Source organism: Saccopteryx leptura, chromosome 1, assembly GCF_036850995.1.
Source record: "Saccopteryx leptura isolate mSacLep1 chromosome 1, mSacLep1_pri_phased_curated, whole genome shotgun sequence".
NCBI classification, from domain to species: domain Eukaryota; kingdom Metazoa; phylum Chordata; class Mammalia; order Chiroptera; family Emballonuridae; genus Saccopteryx; species Saccopteryx leptura.
In genome coordinates, this window is record NC_089503.1 from 248,566,236 (window position 1) to 248,580,899 (window position 14,664).

Consider the following 14,664-nt stretch of genomic DNA (forward strand, 5'->3'; position numbering starts at 1 on the left):
ACCTGCAGGGGAGTGGCAGGAAAAGCTGTGAGAGGCTGTCCCAGCTCCCACCCACAGGTTCCTGCCTCCCAACGCCCTCTCCCTGCTTCAAGGCCCCCTTGGTGCCCGTGGCTCGGTGGAGAACAAACCCAGATGCCTAATCTCCTGCCCCGTTCCTCCTTTCCACCCAATCCATCCTGATGCGCCCTGGCTGGCACTGGCCTGCCACTGTACCCCAGAACAGCAGGTGAGGAGGAAAGGGAGATGCACACACAGATATACACAGAATTTAATTTTAGGGGCATTTCCACTTGTCCAAGGTTGAGGGAGGTGGTGGGGCTCACACCTTGGGCTCTGCGAATAACCTCCAGCCCTCCAGCTGGCCCATCTTGACCAGGGCTGCTGTTAAGCCCATGTACGCGCAGGCTGCAGCTCCAATCCCGTAGCTGTGGGCTGTAAGGGTGGAGAGTGGTGTCAAGCTCTGTGCAGCCTGCCCCTGCCCCTGCCCCTGCCCAGTCTGGGCAGGCACCCCTTCCTTAAGGGATTAAGTCACTTGGCCCTCCGACTTTGAAGGTGTGTGTGAAAACTAAGGCTGAAAGAGCGGCAGGAATACTGGCTGTCGAGGCAGGGGGCATTCAAGCCGCATTGGTGAGTCTCAGCCTGTGCCCCCCTTGTAGGCACAAGGCCCTGTGTCTGCCATGTAAGCTGCCACCAGAACCTCTGCTGAGGGTAGGGCTCACACCCCTTCACAGGCTTGGGGGCACATGTCAACCCCAGACTTTGCCCAAGGCCTCAAAGCAAAGGCAGGATGGTGCGGGCTGCTCCCTCTGTGGCACCCCTCCCTCTCTGCCACCTGGCACCTTCCGACAATCCCAGCCTGTTGGGCCGGGGTAGTTGAACTGCGTGTGGTCTCTGAGGCTATGGGAGGCAGGAAGAACGGTGCCTGCTCCATTTCAGGTGTTTCCACCATGCCAGGCTGGCCTGGGCTTGCCCCGCCCACCAGGGAGGCATGCTCTACTGGGTCCCAGGTGACCTCAGGCTACCTCAGCCCTGTCTCTGAGCCTTAGTTTCTGCATCTGTAAAGTGGGGATGGTGAGAGTAGCACCCCCACAGGGTTGTGTTCAGTCCTTCAGTCAACTAGGGCTGTGGAATGGGGAGAGGGATGGCAGTGCGAGCCAGCACCACCACCTCCGTGTTCATGGGCTGATGGCAGAAACAGGCAGTGACCTCTAATTCTCTGACAAAGTGCAGCAGACAAAGGAGAGGGATGTGGAATGAGGGTGGCGGGGTCCTAGATTGTACACAGAGAAGTTGGTGACAGAGGGAGCTGTACTGACATCTGGGGGAAGAATGTTTAAGCAGAGGGAATAAACAGCCCATGCAAAGGTCCTGGGGCAGAACGGTACCTGGTGTGTTGGAGGAACAGGAAGGACAGGAGGGCTGTGAGGTGGGTGTACGGCAGGTGCTTAAGCAACAGCAGCTGTTACTATCATTAAACTGGCTGGTGGCTGAGGTTCAAAAGTACTGGGAGCTTTCATGGAGTGGGTGTCCTACACACTTGGCCTTGCCTGGCTGCCCCCGTCCAGGACATAACATAGAGAGAGGAGGGTCAGTGTGTGTGGGGGGGCAGGGTTGGGGAGCTCACTCACTGCGTGCTCCCAGGGTCAGGCCTCCAGCGCAGCCTCCAATGAAGTAGTTAAGGGGGTCGTCGGGCTTCTCGCGGACCTGAGCACTGACACAGGAGGCAATGCCAAATATGGCACCGATGGCAGCTGTGGGACAGATGGGAAGGGGCAGGCACTGAGTCAGGGGCCCACAGGGGCATGCAGACAGACCATGTCAGAAAGGACCTTGAAGAGAAGCAAAATGCTGCCCCAGGCTCACTCACCTGCAGTAAATGTGTACCTTCCTGTCCTGGCCACACCCTCCAGGAAGGAGTCAGGGGGCTTGAGTGCAACACTGTAAGCGGAGGTGATCAGGCCTGCAGGATGAAAGGTGTACGAGGTGGCTCAGACGACTTGGTCCTCTGCACTGAGCAGTGGTCCTGGCTGGGGAGCAGGCCCCTCTACCACCTGATAAGCCCTCTCTTCCCTGGTCCCTACCACACTCCCCAAGGTAGCTCAGCTGGGATGGGAACGGGGTCTGCCGCTACAAGCTGGGGCTGTCACCTTGCCTCTAGCCCCCAGGTGTCCCTCCTAAGACCGCTCCTGCAGAAGGCCTGCTGAGTCCCCTTCATCCTCATGGGCCAGCCCACTATGCAGAGGCCATGTGGACAGGCCTGGGGCCTCAATGGCCAGGCTGCTCCCCAGCCTTGAGTATAGGCATAGCTGCCACAGCAGCACCCCCAGAGCCTCTGGTACCCGGGCCCTACTCCCATCAAAGGTTCTATTCTCCTGTGGGGGCTGGGGCTCCCTGGCCTAATCCTCCTTGGCAAAGGCTTGACTCCTGGGGCGCCAACATCTCCTCGTTGCCACCAAAGGCCCCCTCCCTGCTGGCAGCTCTGGCCTGGGCCCATCCCTCCTACCTGGCTGGCTGGGCGGCCCCCATTCCCACTTGGCATCGCTACTGCTGTCAGCTTTTCCATCTCTGCCACTGGCCTGGCCACCCTATCCCTGACATCGGCTTTTACACATGAGGGACCTGAGTTGGGGCTGGGACTAGAACTGAGTGTCAAGTGGGTTGCAAGGACCAAGGTTCTCTCCTGAAGCATCCTGAGTGAACACTGATCTGGGCCACTGTGAGGGTCTGGGGTGAGGCTGGGGCAGGCTCTCAGCAGCTTCCTCCACCAGACCCTCCTCAGTGAATGGGCAGACGAGGGTCCGCCTGGCTGGCTGCTTGAAACCAGAACAGCCCAACAGGGGCTCCCCGTCTTCGAGCTGCCCCTGCTCAGGGCAATAACGTACCCTCCTCTCCGTAGAGACCCCCAGTGTTGCCCAATTGTCAGCAGGGACCTCTTGGGGCAAGCCCATTCCATCCCAGAGAAAACAGAACTGTTACCTGCCACGTGGCAAGCATAGGCACTGCTCTACTCACTCTCCTCAGAGACTGAGGGGCTCAGTACCCTTATTATCTGTTGCATCCTGGGAGGAAAAAGGAGGTGGCCTCAGAGAGGCAGAGAGACTTGTCTGAGGTCACCAAACAGAGCAGTCTGGAAGCCAGGTGAGTCTTCCCCTACCTAGGGCCATGGTTGAACCCTCACAGCAGCCCCAGGGAGTGGGCTCCTCAGTCCCCAAGCCTCCCACTTCTCAGGAGCCACCCACGGGACCTTTCAGGCTGGGCAGGGCCGTCCACACTAGCCTAGGCTCAGATTCAGCACACGGAAGCCGCTGTGGGAGACTTTTCTCTCTGGATAGTGGGGTTAATATTCAGAGTAACTGTAAGAAGAACCAAGATGGCACCTCACATCCCAAGTGGATAAACTGAGGCCCAGGTATGAGGGGAAAAGAGTCACATGGAAAGAGAGCTCTAGTATACCTTCAGTTCACACAATGTTACACGTCAAATTTATCCACTAAAACCCCCCACAAAAGAGGTCCCATGTGCAAAGCACCTGTCTGCAGACTCTCCAATCTTTTTTCTCCTGACCTCATGATGAACTCGTATCCTCACTTGACCTCAGAGAGGCTGGATAGAGGGGGTTAGACTCTGTTCCAGCCCTCAGTGAATGGGCAGACGAGGGTCCGCCTGGCTGGCTGCTTGAAACCAGAACAGCCCAACAGGGGCTCCCCGTCTTCGAGCTGCCCCTGCAGCACTCAGGAGCAAGCACTTTCCCCCAGGAACTGTCATTCCCACATGATACCCCCACCCCACCTCTTGTAAAGAGGCCTCGTCAGAGGGGGCTCCTAGTCCTGCCTGGAACCTGGTGAGTCTTGATCTCAGTTTCAAAATGCCCCAATGCAGTGATTTTCAACTGGTGTGCTGCAAGAATTTTTAATGAGGTCGCCAGTTCGAAACCCCGGGCTTGCCTGGCCGAGGCACATATGGGAGTTGATGCCTCCTGCTCCTCTCCCCTTTTCTCTCTTCCTCCTTAATTTAAAAAAATGGAAAAAAAAAAAAAAGCATAAATCGCCTTGGCCAGTTGGCTCAGTGGTAGAGCTTTGGCCCAGCGTGTGGAAGTCCTGGGTTTAATTCCCAATCAGGGAACACAGAAGAAGCGACCATCTGCTTCTTCACCCCTCCCCCTTCTCTCTCTCTCCCACTCTCCTGCAGCCATAGGTCAAATGATTCAAGGACAGTTGGTCCTGGGCTCTGAGGATGGCTCCATGGGCTCACCTCAGATGCTGGAATGGCTTGGTTGCCGAGCAACACAGCAATGGCTCCAGATGGGCAGAGCATTGCCCTGGTGGAAGGCTTGCCAGGTGGATCCCGGTTGGGACGCATGCAGGAGTCTGCATCTCTGTTTCCCCACCTCTCACGTAATTAAAAAAAACCCCACATATTTGTGTGTGTGTGTGTGTTTTAACAGAGACAGAGAGTCAGAGTCAGAGAGAGGGATAGATAGGGACAGACAGACAGGAACGGAGAGAGATGAGAAGCATCAATCATTAGTTTTTCATTGCGACACCTTAGTTCAGTGGTAGTCAACCTGGTTCCTACCGCCCACTAGTGGGTGTTCCAGCTTTCATGGTGGGCGGTAGCTGAGCAAACAAAGTATAAATAAAAAGATAGATTTAACTATAGTAAGTTGTTTTATAAAGATTTATTCTGCCAAACTTAGCAAAAATCTGACATAAAGTACTTGGTAATTAATTATTATTATATGCTTTAACTTGCTGTAACTCTGCTTTATAAATATTATAAAGTAAAGTTACTTCCCTACTTTATAAATCACCATTACTGTGGAACCTGTGGGCGGTTAGAAAATTTTACTACTAACAGAGATACAAAAGTGGGCGGTAGGTATAAAAAGGTTGACTACTCCTGCCTTAGTTGTTCATTGATTGCTTTCTCATATGTGCCTTGACGGGGAGGGGGGAGGCAGCACAGCACACCGAGTAACCCCTTGCTCGAGCCAGTGACCTTGGGTCCAAGCTGGTGAGCTTTGCTCAAACTAGATGAGCCCATGCTCAAGCTGGCGACCTTGGAAGTCTCGAACCTAGGTTCTCTGCATCCCTGTCTGACGCTCTATCCACTGCGCAACCGCCTGGTCAGGCCATATATTTTTAAAACATGCAATATCTGATTATTTAGTCAGGGGCACTGATATCTTTTTTCTTAGATTGTCATATAAAAAATGACAACAGTCAATACATCAGTAGCTATCTGGAGTGAATGAATCAAAATTATACCTATTTTTTCATCAGATTGGCAAAAAATATATTTTTTGGTATGCTACAGAAATTTATCTTATTTTAAATTAAATTTAATTAACTATAGAGAAAGAGAAACAATTTTTTGTTCCACTTATTTATGCATCCACTGGTTGATTCTTGTATGTGCCCTGACTGGGGATTGAACCTAGGTCAACCTTGGTGAATTGATATGATGCTTTAACTAAATTAGCTACCTGGTCAGGGCAGAATTTTAGTAGTTTCTGTGTGCCATGAGATGAAAAAGGTTGAAAATCGCTGCTCTAAAGCACCCATTTCTCCAATCTTCTCCCTGAAAGGCCCACACATCCTTCAGTTGACCCTCCTTCCACATTAATTTCCAGAGACACAATCATGAACCTCCAGACATTCGCCAATGTCAGCATCTTCCCATAAGAATTCACCAGAATAACTTCTTGTGACCCGATCCCACACTACTCAGCCCTCCCAGGCTTTCTAAGTGCCCCCATAGGAATCCCATCACACACACACACACCCTAAACTGTCCCAACACCTTGCCATTCAAGCACTCTACATAACCCATCCCCTGGGATGCCCTCTTCAGTCTTTTCTCTTGACGACCCTCCATAAGGACTGTGGGCACACATTCCTTGCTCCAGCCACCTCCAGGAGATCAGCAGACCTGGATTTGCAGCCTGGCTTCAAAAGACCCTGGGGCAGTTAATACACCTCTTCGACCTTCAGTTTCCATTTCTGAGAAATGAAGATGATAATGGTCTTACTAAATATGTTGATAATGATAGTGATTATTAGGTCTACCCTAATGCAAATGCCTCCCAATGGGGACTCTGCTTCTACTAGGCTGTTTCAGGAGCTGGAGATACAGAGGTGGCCAAAACCACAGTATCTACTTCCAGGGAGACTGAGAATGAAAGGGGACTAAAAGGGGTAAGACTCAGGGGTTTCCCCGGCAGCAGAATGCCAGTTCTGTGGGTCCCCTCACACCCCCAAGGCTTTCCTTGTAGTAGTCCTCCACCCACTACACCTTCGATCTCCTCAGCATCCCTAGGATCCCTCTAGTGGCCCCAGTAAAACTTCAGGTGTCCCAAACCATCTGATTCCTCTGCATCCTAAAAAGACCTCATCTCATTTCAGAACTTCCTCAAACTTGTGTACCCCTCTCAGATATTCCAATAACACATGACCTCTCCCCGAAATAATCTCAAAGTTACCCTGTTGGGAAGTCTCAGGACTCTCCCGCTTCTGTAACCCAGATAAAGGCCCTGTCCCACTCCAAGACTTCCAAAGAGCCTGATGATCACTTCAACAATAACTTCCAAACCCCAGCATCCAGGGACCGCTTCCAATAATGCCAGTGACTAGCCTGTAACACGGACCACGACCTCCCTGTGCCCTCCAACTCTGCGACACTCCCCCGCCCCAAAAGAAACTTTTCTCTCACACAATACGTCCCCATGACTTGTCCTGGACACCCAGTCGAGGACCACCTACCATCCCGCGAGATTCCCAGCCCCGATGTGACTGACTCCCTTGGATAGCTTCAATTGACCCTATGACTTCTCTGCACCATCTGAATTAGTCGGACACTCCGCAAAGTTTACATCGTAAAGGCGCCCCCCAGATACCCTGACAACAAGCATACGCCACCCGGCCAGTTCCCCAGGTCACCCTCGGATCGCCCCTAGTGATCTTATGACCTCCCTGCACCCTCCGCCCTCGGGGCCTGGCTGGCCGGTGCTCACCAACGGCACCACTGATACTGGTGCTGGCGTAGGCCTTGCGGTGACACTCAGTGCCGTCGGGGATGTCCCAGTACCTCTGAATAAGCGTCCGCGCCATGGCTACGCACCCCGACCCCCACACTACACACCCAACAGTACCCACGGGCCAAGGGCAACTGCCGCTCGCTATCGCGAGACTTCTTGGATGGCGCGCGCAGCAGCCTTTGCGGACCGGCCGACAACAAGGATGCAACTTTATTGAGTGCCGCGGCCAGAGAGAGACACGGGTTGCGCGCACGCGCCGAGTTTGGAACTGGCGTGAAGAGGGCGTGCCCACCGGCCGATTTCTGGAGGGGGAACCTGAGGTCAACCAGGATCAGTGAAGGTAGATCTCACTAGTTCTAGCTCAGAAAGTCCTAGGTTAGGAGTGGTCTGACTCCCGGAGGTGGGGGCGTAATCTAGGGGCTGGATTATAAAAGAAACTAGGTAAATCGCCAGTCACAGGTTAGGGAGCGGGCGGGGCAAGACTGCGTTTAATAGGAGCAAGAGGGTGGGGCAGCGGGAATGTAGCCGCTCCTAGCGCCAGAATCTGCGTGGGGGGCGTGGTCACGCACTGTAGCCAGTTCCCCAAGCCGGAGTCTGAACCACGTGCGACTATTTTGGGGCGTGGCCAGGTCTAGAGGCGGACTTTAATGGGAAAGTGACCAATCCTAGAGCTAGGGTCTTTGAGAGACATGGCCTGTGCTCAATTTCAGGCTTGTCTAAATCCGACGCCAGATAAAGTATGCGCTACGCTTGGGGGTGTGGTAAGTACCAGAGACATTTCTGTGAGGGACCTGACTAATCCGAAGCTGTAAGATTGCCTAATTGCGTGGTCGTGGCTAAACATGTGGATCTGAGAGTAGGGCAGCCTATTCCGGGGATGTGGTCAGGTTTGTTTGGTCGCAGAATCCGGACCCATCCTCGTGTCACCTCCTGAGCAGAGTGACCAATACCGTTGCCAGAGCCTGAACAGAGTGTGGCGTCGGAGGGCAAGACGGGGCCCAGGGGCGAAGTTTCGAGGTGCTGGAACCAGTAAGGGTGTTGGGGCTTGAGGAGGGCACCACCCAATCGGCTGTGGCCAATCCCACCTAGGTCTTGAGCGCCTCTGGGGGCGTGGTCCATCAGGGAGCGAGGCGGGTTCCGGGCAGCTCAGGGGCGTGGCTAGGCCTGGATCGCAGCCGGGGCCATGGCCGCGCCGCCACCCCTGCAGATCCGCGAGGCGAATGCACACCTGGTGGCCGTGCACCGGCGTGCTGCGGAGCTGGAGGCGCGGCTGGACGCGGCGGAGCGAACGGTGCGCGCCCAGGCCGAACGCCTGGCCCACCACGACCAGCAGCTGCGCGCCGCCCTAGACGAGCTGGGCCGCGCCAAGGACCGGTGAGGCCCGGGGCCCGCCAGGTGAACTTCTAGGAGGAGGTGGGCGGAGGCGGAACCGTGATTGGAAAGGGAGCACTGGCAGGGGGAACTGAATGCATTCACGTGGAGGCTGGATTACTAGAGGGACTGAAAACACACACCACAAAACTTGAACTAGTCATCAGCATGTAAAAAGATGCCACACAAGTGTGGATTTTTGTTTCCCACAAGGCAAAAATCAGCCGAGGCTGAGTGGTGCAGGAACTGCCAACTTTCTGAAGTAGATATTGGGAGCCATGACAGGTTCTCGAACAGGAGAGGATGTGATCTATCAGAAGTTTTAAAGAGTCCCTCTAGCAGCTAAGAATTGAGAGACAAGTGCATAGGGAGGTGCTGAGGCTCAGGTGGGAAACAGATCAGAGCTGGTTGGATTCATTCATCTTTACTGAGCACCTACTCTGTCCCAGACACTGCTAGGTACTAGGGCACATCTGTGCAACTCTGTACACATAACTAAGACATTTAAAACTTGGGTGATGGGGTTGTCATGGAGGTACACACAGGATTCTGAGGGGACCCAGAGGAAGGCTTTCTGGAGGAGTCATCTCAGCTGAACAGCAAATAGGAAGATGTAGGAAAATGGGACTGCAGTAAGAGCTAGAGGGAGCCATGAGCCTGCTCAGAATGGGTGGCTTAAACAACACATTTATCACAGTTCTGGAGGCTGGGAAGTCCAAGATCAAAGTACTGGCAAATTCAGTTCCTAGTGAGGACTCTTCCTGGCTTCCAGATTGTGTCCTCACAGGGCAGAGACAAAGTTTTCTATTGTTTCTTCCTATAAGACCCATCATGAGACTACCAATCTCATGACCTCATCTAACCATACCTTCCAAAGGCCCCCACCTTCAGATACCACACTGGGATGTAGCGATTCAACATATGAATTTGGGGAGGAGATAACCATTGAATCCATAACAGTGGAGGCCTTGAGGCAGTGGTGAGGGAACATAGCCTTTATCCTGATGATGATGGGGAGCATCACAGGGGAGGAGTAGGGAGAGGAGCACTTCTGGTCCCCAGTACCATTAATACCAACTTTTATCTTCTTGCCAGTGAGATTGCCGCTCTCCAGGAGCAGCTGCTGACTTCTGAGGCCACTGTCCACAGCCTGCAGACTGCCGTGCACCAGAGGGACAAGCTCATCAGGCAGCTGCAGCCCCGGGCTGAGCTGCTGCAGGACATATGCCGCCTGCGGCCACCCCTAGCTGGGCTGCTGGAAGCCCTGGCTGAAGCCGAGCGCCTGGGTCCCCTGCCAGCCAGTGACCCTGGCCACCCACTCTCTGACGAGCCCAGTTTACTCCTTGCCAGCAGGACTGGGGAGGATGAAGACAGAGAACACTTCCAGCCAGCAGTGTTTGGGACCACTGTGTGAGCCGGAGCACAGACTCTAGAATGGAAATAGAGGGTGCCTGTGGAGACTTTTTCAACTACTGTGGATGTTCTTAGTGTCCCAGAGGGTACCCCTATGGCAAAGCCATAATCCTTTCCAATATCAGAAACCTATCTATGACTTGCTAAAAAGACTCCTTGAAAAATTGGCAACATTGACTCACACAAATCTGGATTTCTGGCTTCTGACTTGGCCATAATTGCTTGGATCTGAACCCAGAATACCCTCTGTAGCCAGAGCATGAGTTTTTTCTCAGAAAGAGAAAGCAAGAGAGGGAGGGAGACTAGAAGAGGAAGAGATGAGAAGCATCAGTTTGTAGCTGCATCACTTTAGTTGTTCATTGATTGCTTCTCATATGTGCCTTGACCAGGGGGCTCCAGCCAAGCCAGTGACCCTTGCTCAAGCCAGCAACCTTGGGATCATGTTGATATCCCACGCTCAAGCCAGATGAGCCCACACTGAAGCCGGTGACCTTGGGGTTTCGAACCTGAGACCTCAGTGTCCGAGTTAGACACTCTATCCCAGCAGTTCTCAACCTGTGGGTCGCGACCCACAGGTTGAGAACCGCTGCTCTATCCATTGTGCCACCACTGGTCAGGTCAGAGTGAGTTTTCTAATTAGCCCTCTCATCTCTCAGAGCCAGATGTTTGGGCCCTGAAGCATCTGAGTTTGAGACCTCTCTTTCTGTGGTGGAGGAAGATGGCATAAGTTCCACATTTTTCTTCTCCCTGTCCTGATTTTCATTCTCCTGAAGCATCCTCTATCCCAGGCTAAAGCTTTTTCTTACTCCATCCCAGACTAGAACGAAGAGCTTCATTTCATGCCATTCTACATTAGTTATTTTGAAGACAAATTTTAATCCTGGATATTTTTTTTTCTAACTCTGTCCTTCCCTCAACCTATAACCCAGAAGGCAGTGCCTGTGGAGCATGTGAGATGCTGGCAGCCAGGCTGTACTGCCCAGTAAAACTCGGGCATCCCTTAACCTTTTCTTGATAATGTGCTGCCTCAGGGCCTTTACATTGGCCACTCTTATTGCCTAGAATGCTCTTCCTGCAGATCATGACTGGTTCCTTAGTACTCTGTCTTTGCTCAACTGTTACCTCAGAAAGGCCTGCCCTGACTACCTTAATTCCTCCCCATGCTTTGCCATTGCATTTGTTTTTTCTTTATAGACCTTCTTACCATCAGTGTAACATCCACGAGGGCAAGGTTTTTGTTGTCACCAGTGCCTGGTACACCCTGAGACCTCAGTAGGAATAGGATGGGTCTAGTGGGACCCAAAGAGTCAAGAGTCCCCAGAACTTCGGATGAGCCCCCACCAGTCCAGCTTTTGTAGTAAGCAGCTGGCTCCTTTTTTATAGTCCCTAGAGAATCTATTTTTTAACCCCGTTTTTCTACACTGCCCTTTTGGCCTGAGACATTCAGGGAGTTTTGCTTTTTATCAAACAAGGGAAACCCATGCCCTTCTCAGCCCAGTTGAAGTGTTGTTTCTTTGCCTCCTTACTCAGGAAGTTGTCACACCAGGAACCACTATGGGGCAAGGCCCATTTCAGCCTAGAATGGTTGGCACCCATCCCGTCTTCAGGATGGTACCTTCTGCCTGCTTGGTTGTCTAACACGAACCTTGTTAGTGTATAACAACAGCACCCTTTTCTCTGGATGAGAAAGGGGGGGCTGTTTGAGGAAAGGCAGGCTGGAACCTGTCTGTGCTCAAGAATAAATGGTGTCATTTGTTGGCCTTGATGCTTCTTTATTCCAGGTGTGGGGCTGGAGAGGGCCCCAGTGTGGTTCCTGGTCCTGGGTGGGGCCCTGCTGGGTGGAGGCTTGTTAGTCACAGGCGCTTGTGCCACTGGTACTCTACACACACAGCTGTGTCTAATCTGTGCAGCCACCTGTGGACACAGGCTTGCCCCATTTCACAGCTGGGAAAGTGAGGCGAAGAGGTGAAGTGAATAGGCCTTTGGGTCAGGAGGGCCTGGGCTACCACCAAGGTTTGGAGGAGTTATTGTTGAAATTCTGGCTCTTAAAGATGTCAATAAGAGCTACATTATTTGTGGGTAGGTTTTACATTTTCTATAGAAATAAAATTGACATTTGTAACACTCATTAAAAAATACAATGCAGTATTTCCCTGCCTACCTGAAGAACTTTGGACTGCAGCAAGCCATTGGAATACATGCAGCAGAATGTCACTGGTTATTCAGAGCTGTCACCGGTTATATCAGCTGTGGCTTGGATTGCAGTGTTGGGTCACTCATAATCCACAGATTGGTTTCTGACGGCAGTAGAGACTCCTGATCACACCATTGTGCTGTGTACAAGGCCAAGCTTTGAAAAACCTCTAATGATCTCTGGGTCTATGGAGGCGGGAAGTTCCAAAACATGGCCCACATTTTAAGTCCTGGGAAATCTGATATCCTTTTTGATCTTGCTGGTTGGCATAATGCTCTCTCAGTTGGCAAAGATGTCCAAAGTCTGGATCAAAGGCTGCCTTGATGGTGGCTTTGATTCCTCTTGGATTAAGTCAGGAGTCAGGGCCACTTTTCTGTTCTGTACCACAGCCCCCTGGCTCACCAGCTTGTCATGAGCAAGCCCAAATGATGATCAAGAACTGAAAACCACCAAAAGACACATACAACAAAAACACCACAACTGGCCCCTAAATAACTACCTGGAACTGCTTTGTCCGACTTAACTCAGCTGTGTCCTGGCTCAGCTAGCCCTGGTCTCAGGATCTCGCACTGGATGTGGCCCTGGGCCATCTCCAACCCTTCTGAACTCAAATCCCTTAGCAGCTTTGGCTGCTGCTATGAAAAGGGGTAGGGAGTCATAGAAGCCCAGAGGGGAAGGGGACCTGCCTCAGGTCACACAAAAATTGAGTCTTGGGCTCTTCCATCCAGGACACTGGTGGTCCCTGCAAGGTTGTGACTCACCCTTTCTCACTGTGGCCAGAAAGACACCCTCCCCCAAACTCTGGTTGGGGTCTGGCTCTATCCTAGGCCTGAGCATTGCAGAGCTGGGCATGAACAGCACGGTGGGTGGGTGGGAGTACCAATGACAGCACTGTTCTGTCCCTTCTGGCACAGTCAGGGTTACAGCTGGGGCCCCTCCCAGTCTCCAGAGCCACTGTCCCTTAGCAACAATCCTACTAGGCAGGATGCACTGCCAACACTGGACAAAGCGGGCAAGAGCCAGCTGAGTGGAGGACTCCAGGACTGACAAGGCCAGGTGAGTGAGGAAGGGGCACCCGGCTTTTGGCCTGGCCACTGAGCAGAAAGCCCACTTGATCTCTCTCTCTCATCAAGCTGCCCAGAATCTGGACAGTATGGATACAGTGGATGCTACTATGGAGAAGCTCCGGGAACAGTGCCTGTCTCGAGGTGCCTCTGGCATCCAGGGCCTGGCCAGGTGAGCAATCCCCTCACCCCTTCCTGACCACTTAGCCCCAGGGACCACTCTCCAGCTGTACCCCTCACTCCTAGGTTTTTCCGCCGCCTGGACTGGGACAGGAGCCGAACCCTGGATGCGGGGGAGCTCCAGCAGGGCCTGGCGAAGCTGGGGCTGGTGCTGGACATGGCTGAGGCAGAAGGTGTATGCAGGCGATGGGACCGTGACGGCAGTGGGACACTGGACCTGGAGGAATTCCTAAGAGCACTGCGGGTGAGCCCAAGCTGACTGGTGGCAAGTCCCTTCATCCAGCTGTCTGGGGGGTGTCAGTAGATACGACACCAGACACCCAGGAATTCATCACTAAGAGGTGCCTGCTTAGGGATCCCCTGTGCTCTGCACTCTGCCTGGAGCTGTTGGGGTCCCTTAGTTTCCACTCTCCTTCAGCCCCCCATGTCCCAGGCCCGTGAGGCAGCCATTGCAGCGGCGTTCGCCAAGCTGGACCGCAGTGGGGATGGCGTGGTGACCGTGGATGACCTCCAGGGAGTGTATGACTGCCGCTCCCACCCCAAGATGCAGAGTGGGGAGTGGACAGAGGAGGAGGTGCTCCACCACTTCCTGGACAACTTTGACTCCTCTGAGAAGGATGGACAGGTAGGTAACTAAGGGGTGCCCCCAGCCCCTCCTGTACGGCCTTCCCATCCCTAAGAGCCTATCTGCCCCCAGGTCACCCTGGCTGAATTCCAAGACTACTACAGTGGCGTGAGCGCCTCCATGGACACAGATGAAGAGTTCGTGGCTATGATGACCAGTGTCTGGCGACTGTGAGCAGCAGCATGCACTCACTCAGCTGGCACCACTGTAGCATACGACCCCCAACATGATACCCCTGAACCACTAGCTGGGTAGCCCCAGGGGTGGGGGCTGGAGGAGAGCTGGAAGATTGAGGCTGAAGAACTAGTTGGACCCAGTCTCACTGCAGATGCACCCCCAACCTTCGTTCTGCTCAGCAAATCCCTAGCCCTGTTAGCACCCGTGCCCCTCCCTCATGGTCCCTGGGAAACCAGGAGGCCCCTAGTTGGGTGTGTGTATGAGAGTGTGCTGTGGGGTGGGAAGCAAATGCTCTCCCCTGAAGCCAGGCTCTGTGGTGAAGCAGCATGTCTTGGAAGGCAGCCAAGTTTGGTGGCCTATCCAGGCATGGAGTGTGGGACGGGCCAGGTAGCAAGCAAGCAAGCCAGGCTGCTCCAGAAACCTTGCCCTGGGAGGCAGAGGCCATTCCTGGACAGGCCCTCAAGTTTCCTGAGGCTCTTGGGGCACACAGGAGGCCAGGGGTTTAGTTAAAAGTTTTAATGTAGATCCCAAATACATTTCATATGACAATCTTACATAAATGTTCCAAAACACATGGGCATTATCTGGTTTTACTTGTCACTAG

At 53.2% G+C, this 14,664-nt stretch overlaps 3 protein-coding genes across 4 annotated transcripts; 2 read left to right on the forward strand and 1 right to left on the reverse strand.

Annotated features, from left to right (window-relative positions):
* Nucleotides 1-250: 250 nt before the first annotated feature.
* On the reverse strand, nucleotides 251-7,203 carry NDUFA11 (NADH:ubiquinone oxidoreductase subunit A11). The gene is made up of 4 exons (XM_066345019.1): nucleotides 7,013-7,203; nucleotides 1,868-1,960; nucleotides 1,629-1,751; nucleotides 251-432 (listed from the first exon to the last, which is right to left on the reverse strand). Exons 1-4 carry the CDS (start codon nucleotides 7,107-7,109, stop codon nucleotides 320-322), a joined length of 426 nt encoding a protein of 141 aa, XP_066201116.1. The 5' UTR covers nucleotides 7,110-7,203; the 3' UTR covers nucleotides 251-319.
* A 612-nt stretch (nucleotides 7,204-7,815) lies between these two features.
* On the forward strand, nucleotides 7,816-11,580 carry VMAC (vimentin type intermediate filament associated coiled-coil protein). The gene is made up of 2 exons (XM_066345005.1): nucleotides 7,816-8,410; nucleotides 9,503-11,580. The coding sequence occupies exons 1-2, from the start codon at nucleotides 8,220-8,222 to the stop codon at nucleotides 9,819-9,821; spliced, it is 510 nt and encodes a 169-aa protein (XP_066201102.1). The 5' UTR covers nucleotides 7,816-8,219; the 3' UTR covers nucleotides 9,822-11,580.
* Nucleotides 11,581-11,709: 129 nt separating this feature from the next.
* Nucleotides 11,710-14,058, forward strand: CAPS (calcyphosine). Of its 2 annotated transcripts, none has more exons than XM_066344984.1 (4): nucleotides 11,710-13,250; nucleotides 13,325-13,502; nucleotides 13,677-13,883; nucleotides 13,956-14,058. In XM_066344984.1, exons 1-4 carry the CDS (start codon nucleotides 13,168-13,170, stop codon nucleotides 14,055-14,057), a joined length of 570 nt encoding a protein of 189 aa, XP_066201081.1. In that variant the 5' UTR covers nucleotides 11,710-13,167; the 3' UTR covers nucleotide 14,058. The 2 variants fall into 2 exon arrangements, with proteins under 2 accessions (XP_066201081.1, XP_066201091.1); XM_066344994.1 differs by having other exon boundaries at nucleotides 13,352-13,502.
* The last annotated feature ends 606 nt before the right edge of the window (nucleotides 14,059-14,664 follow it).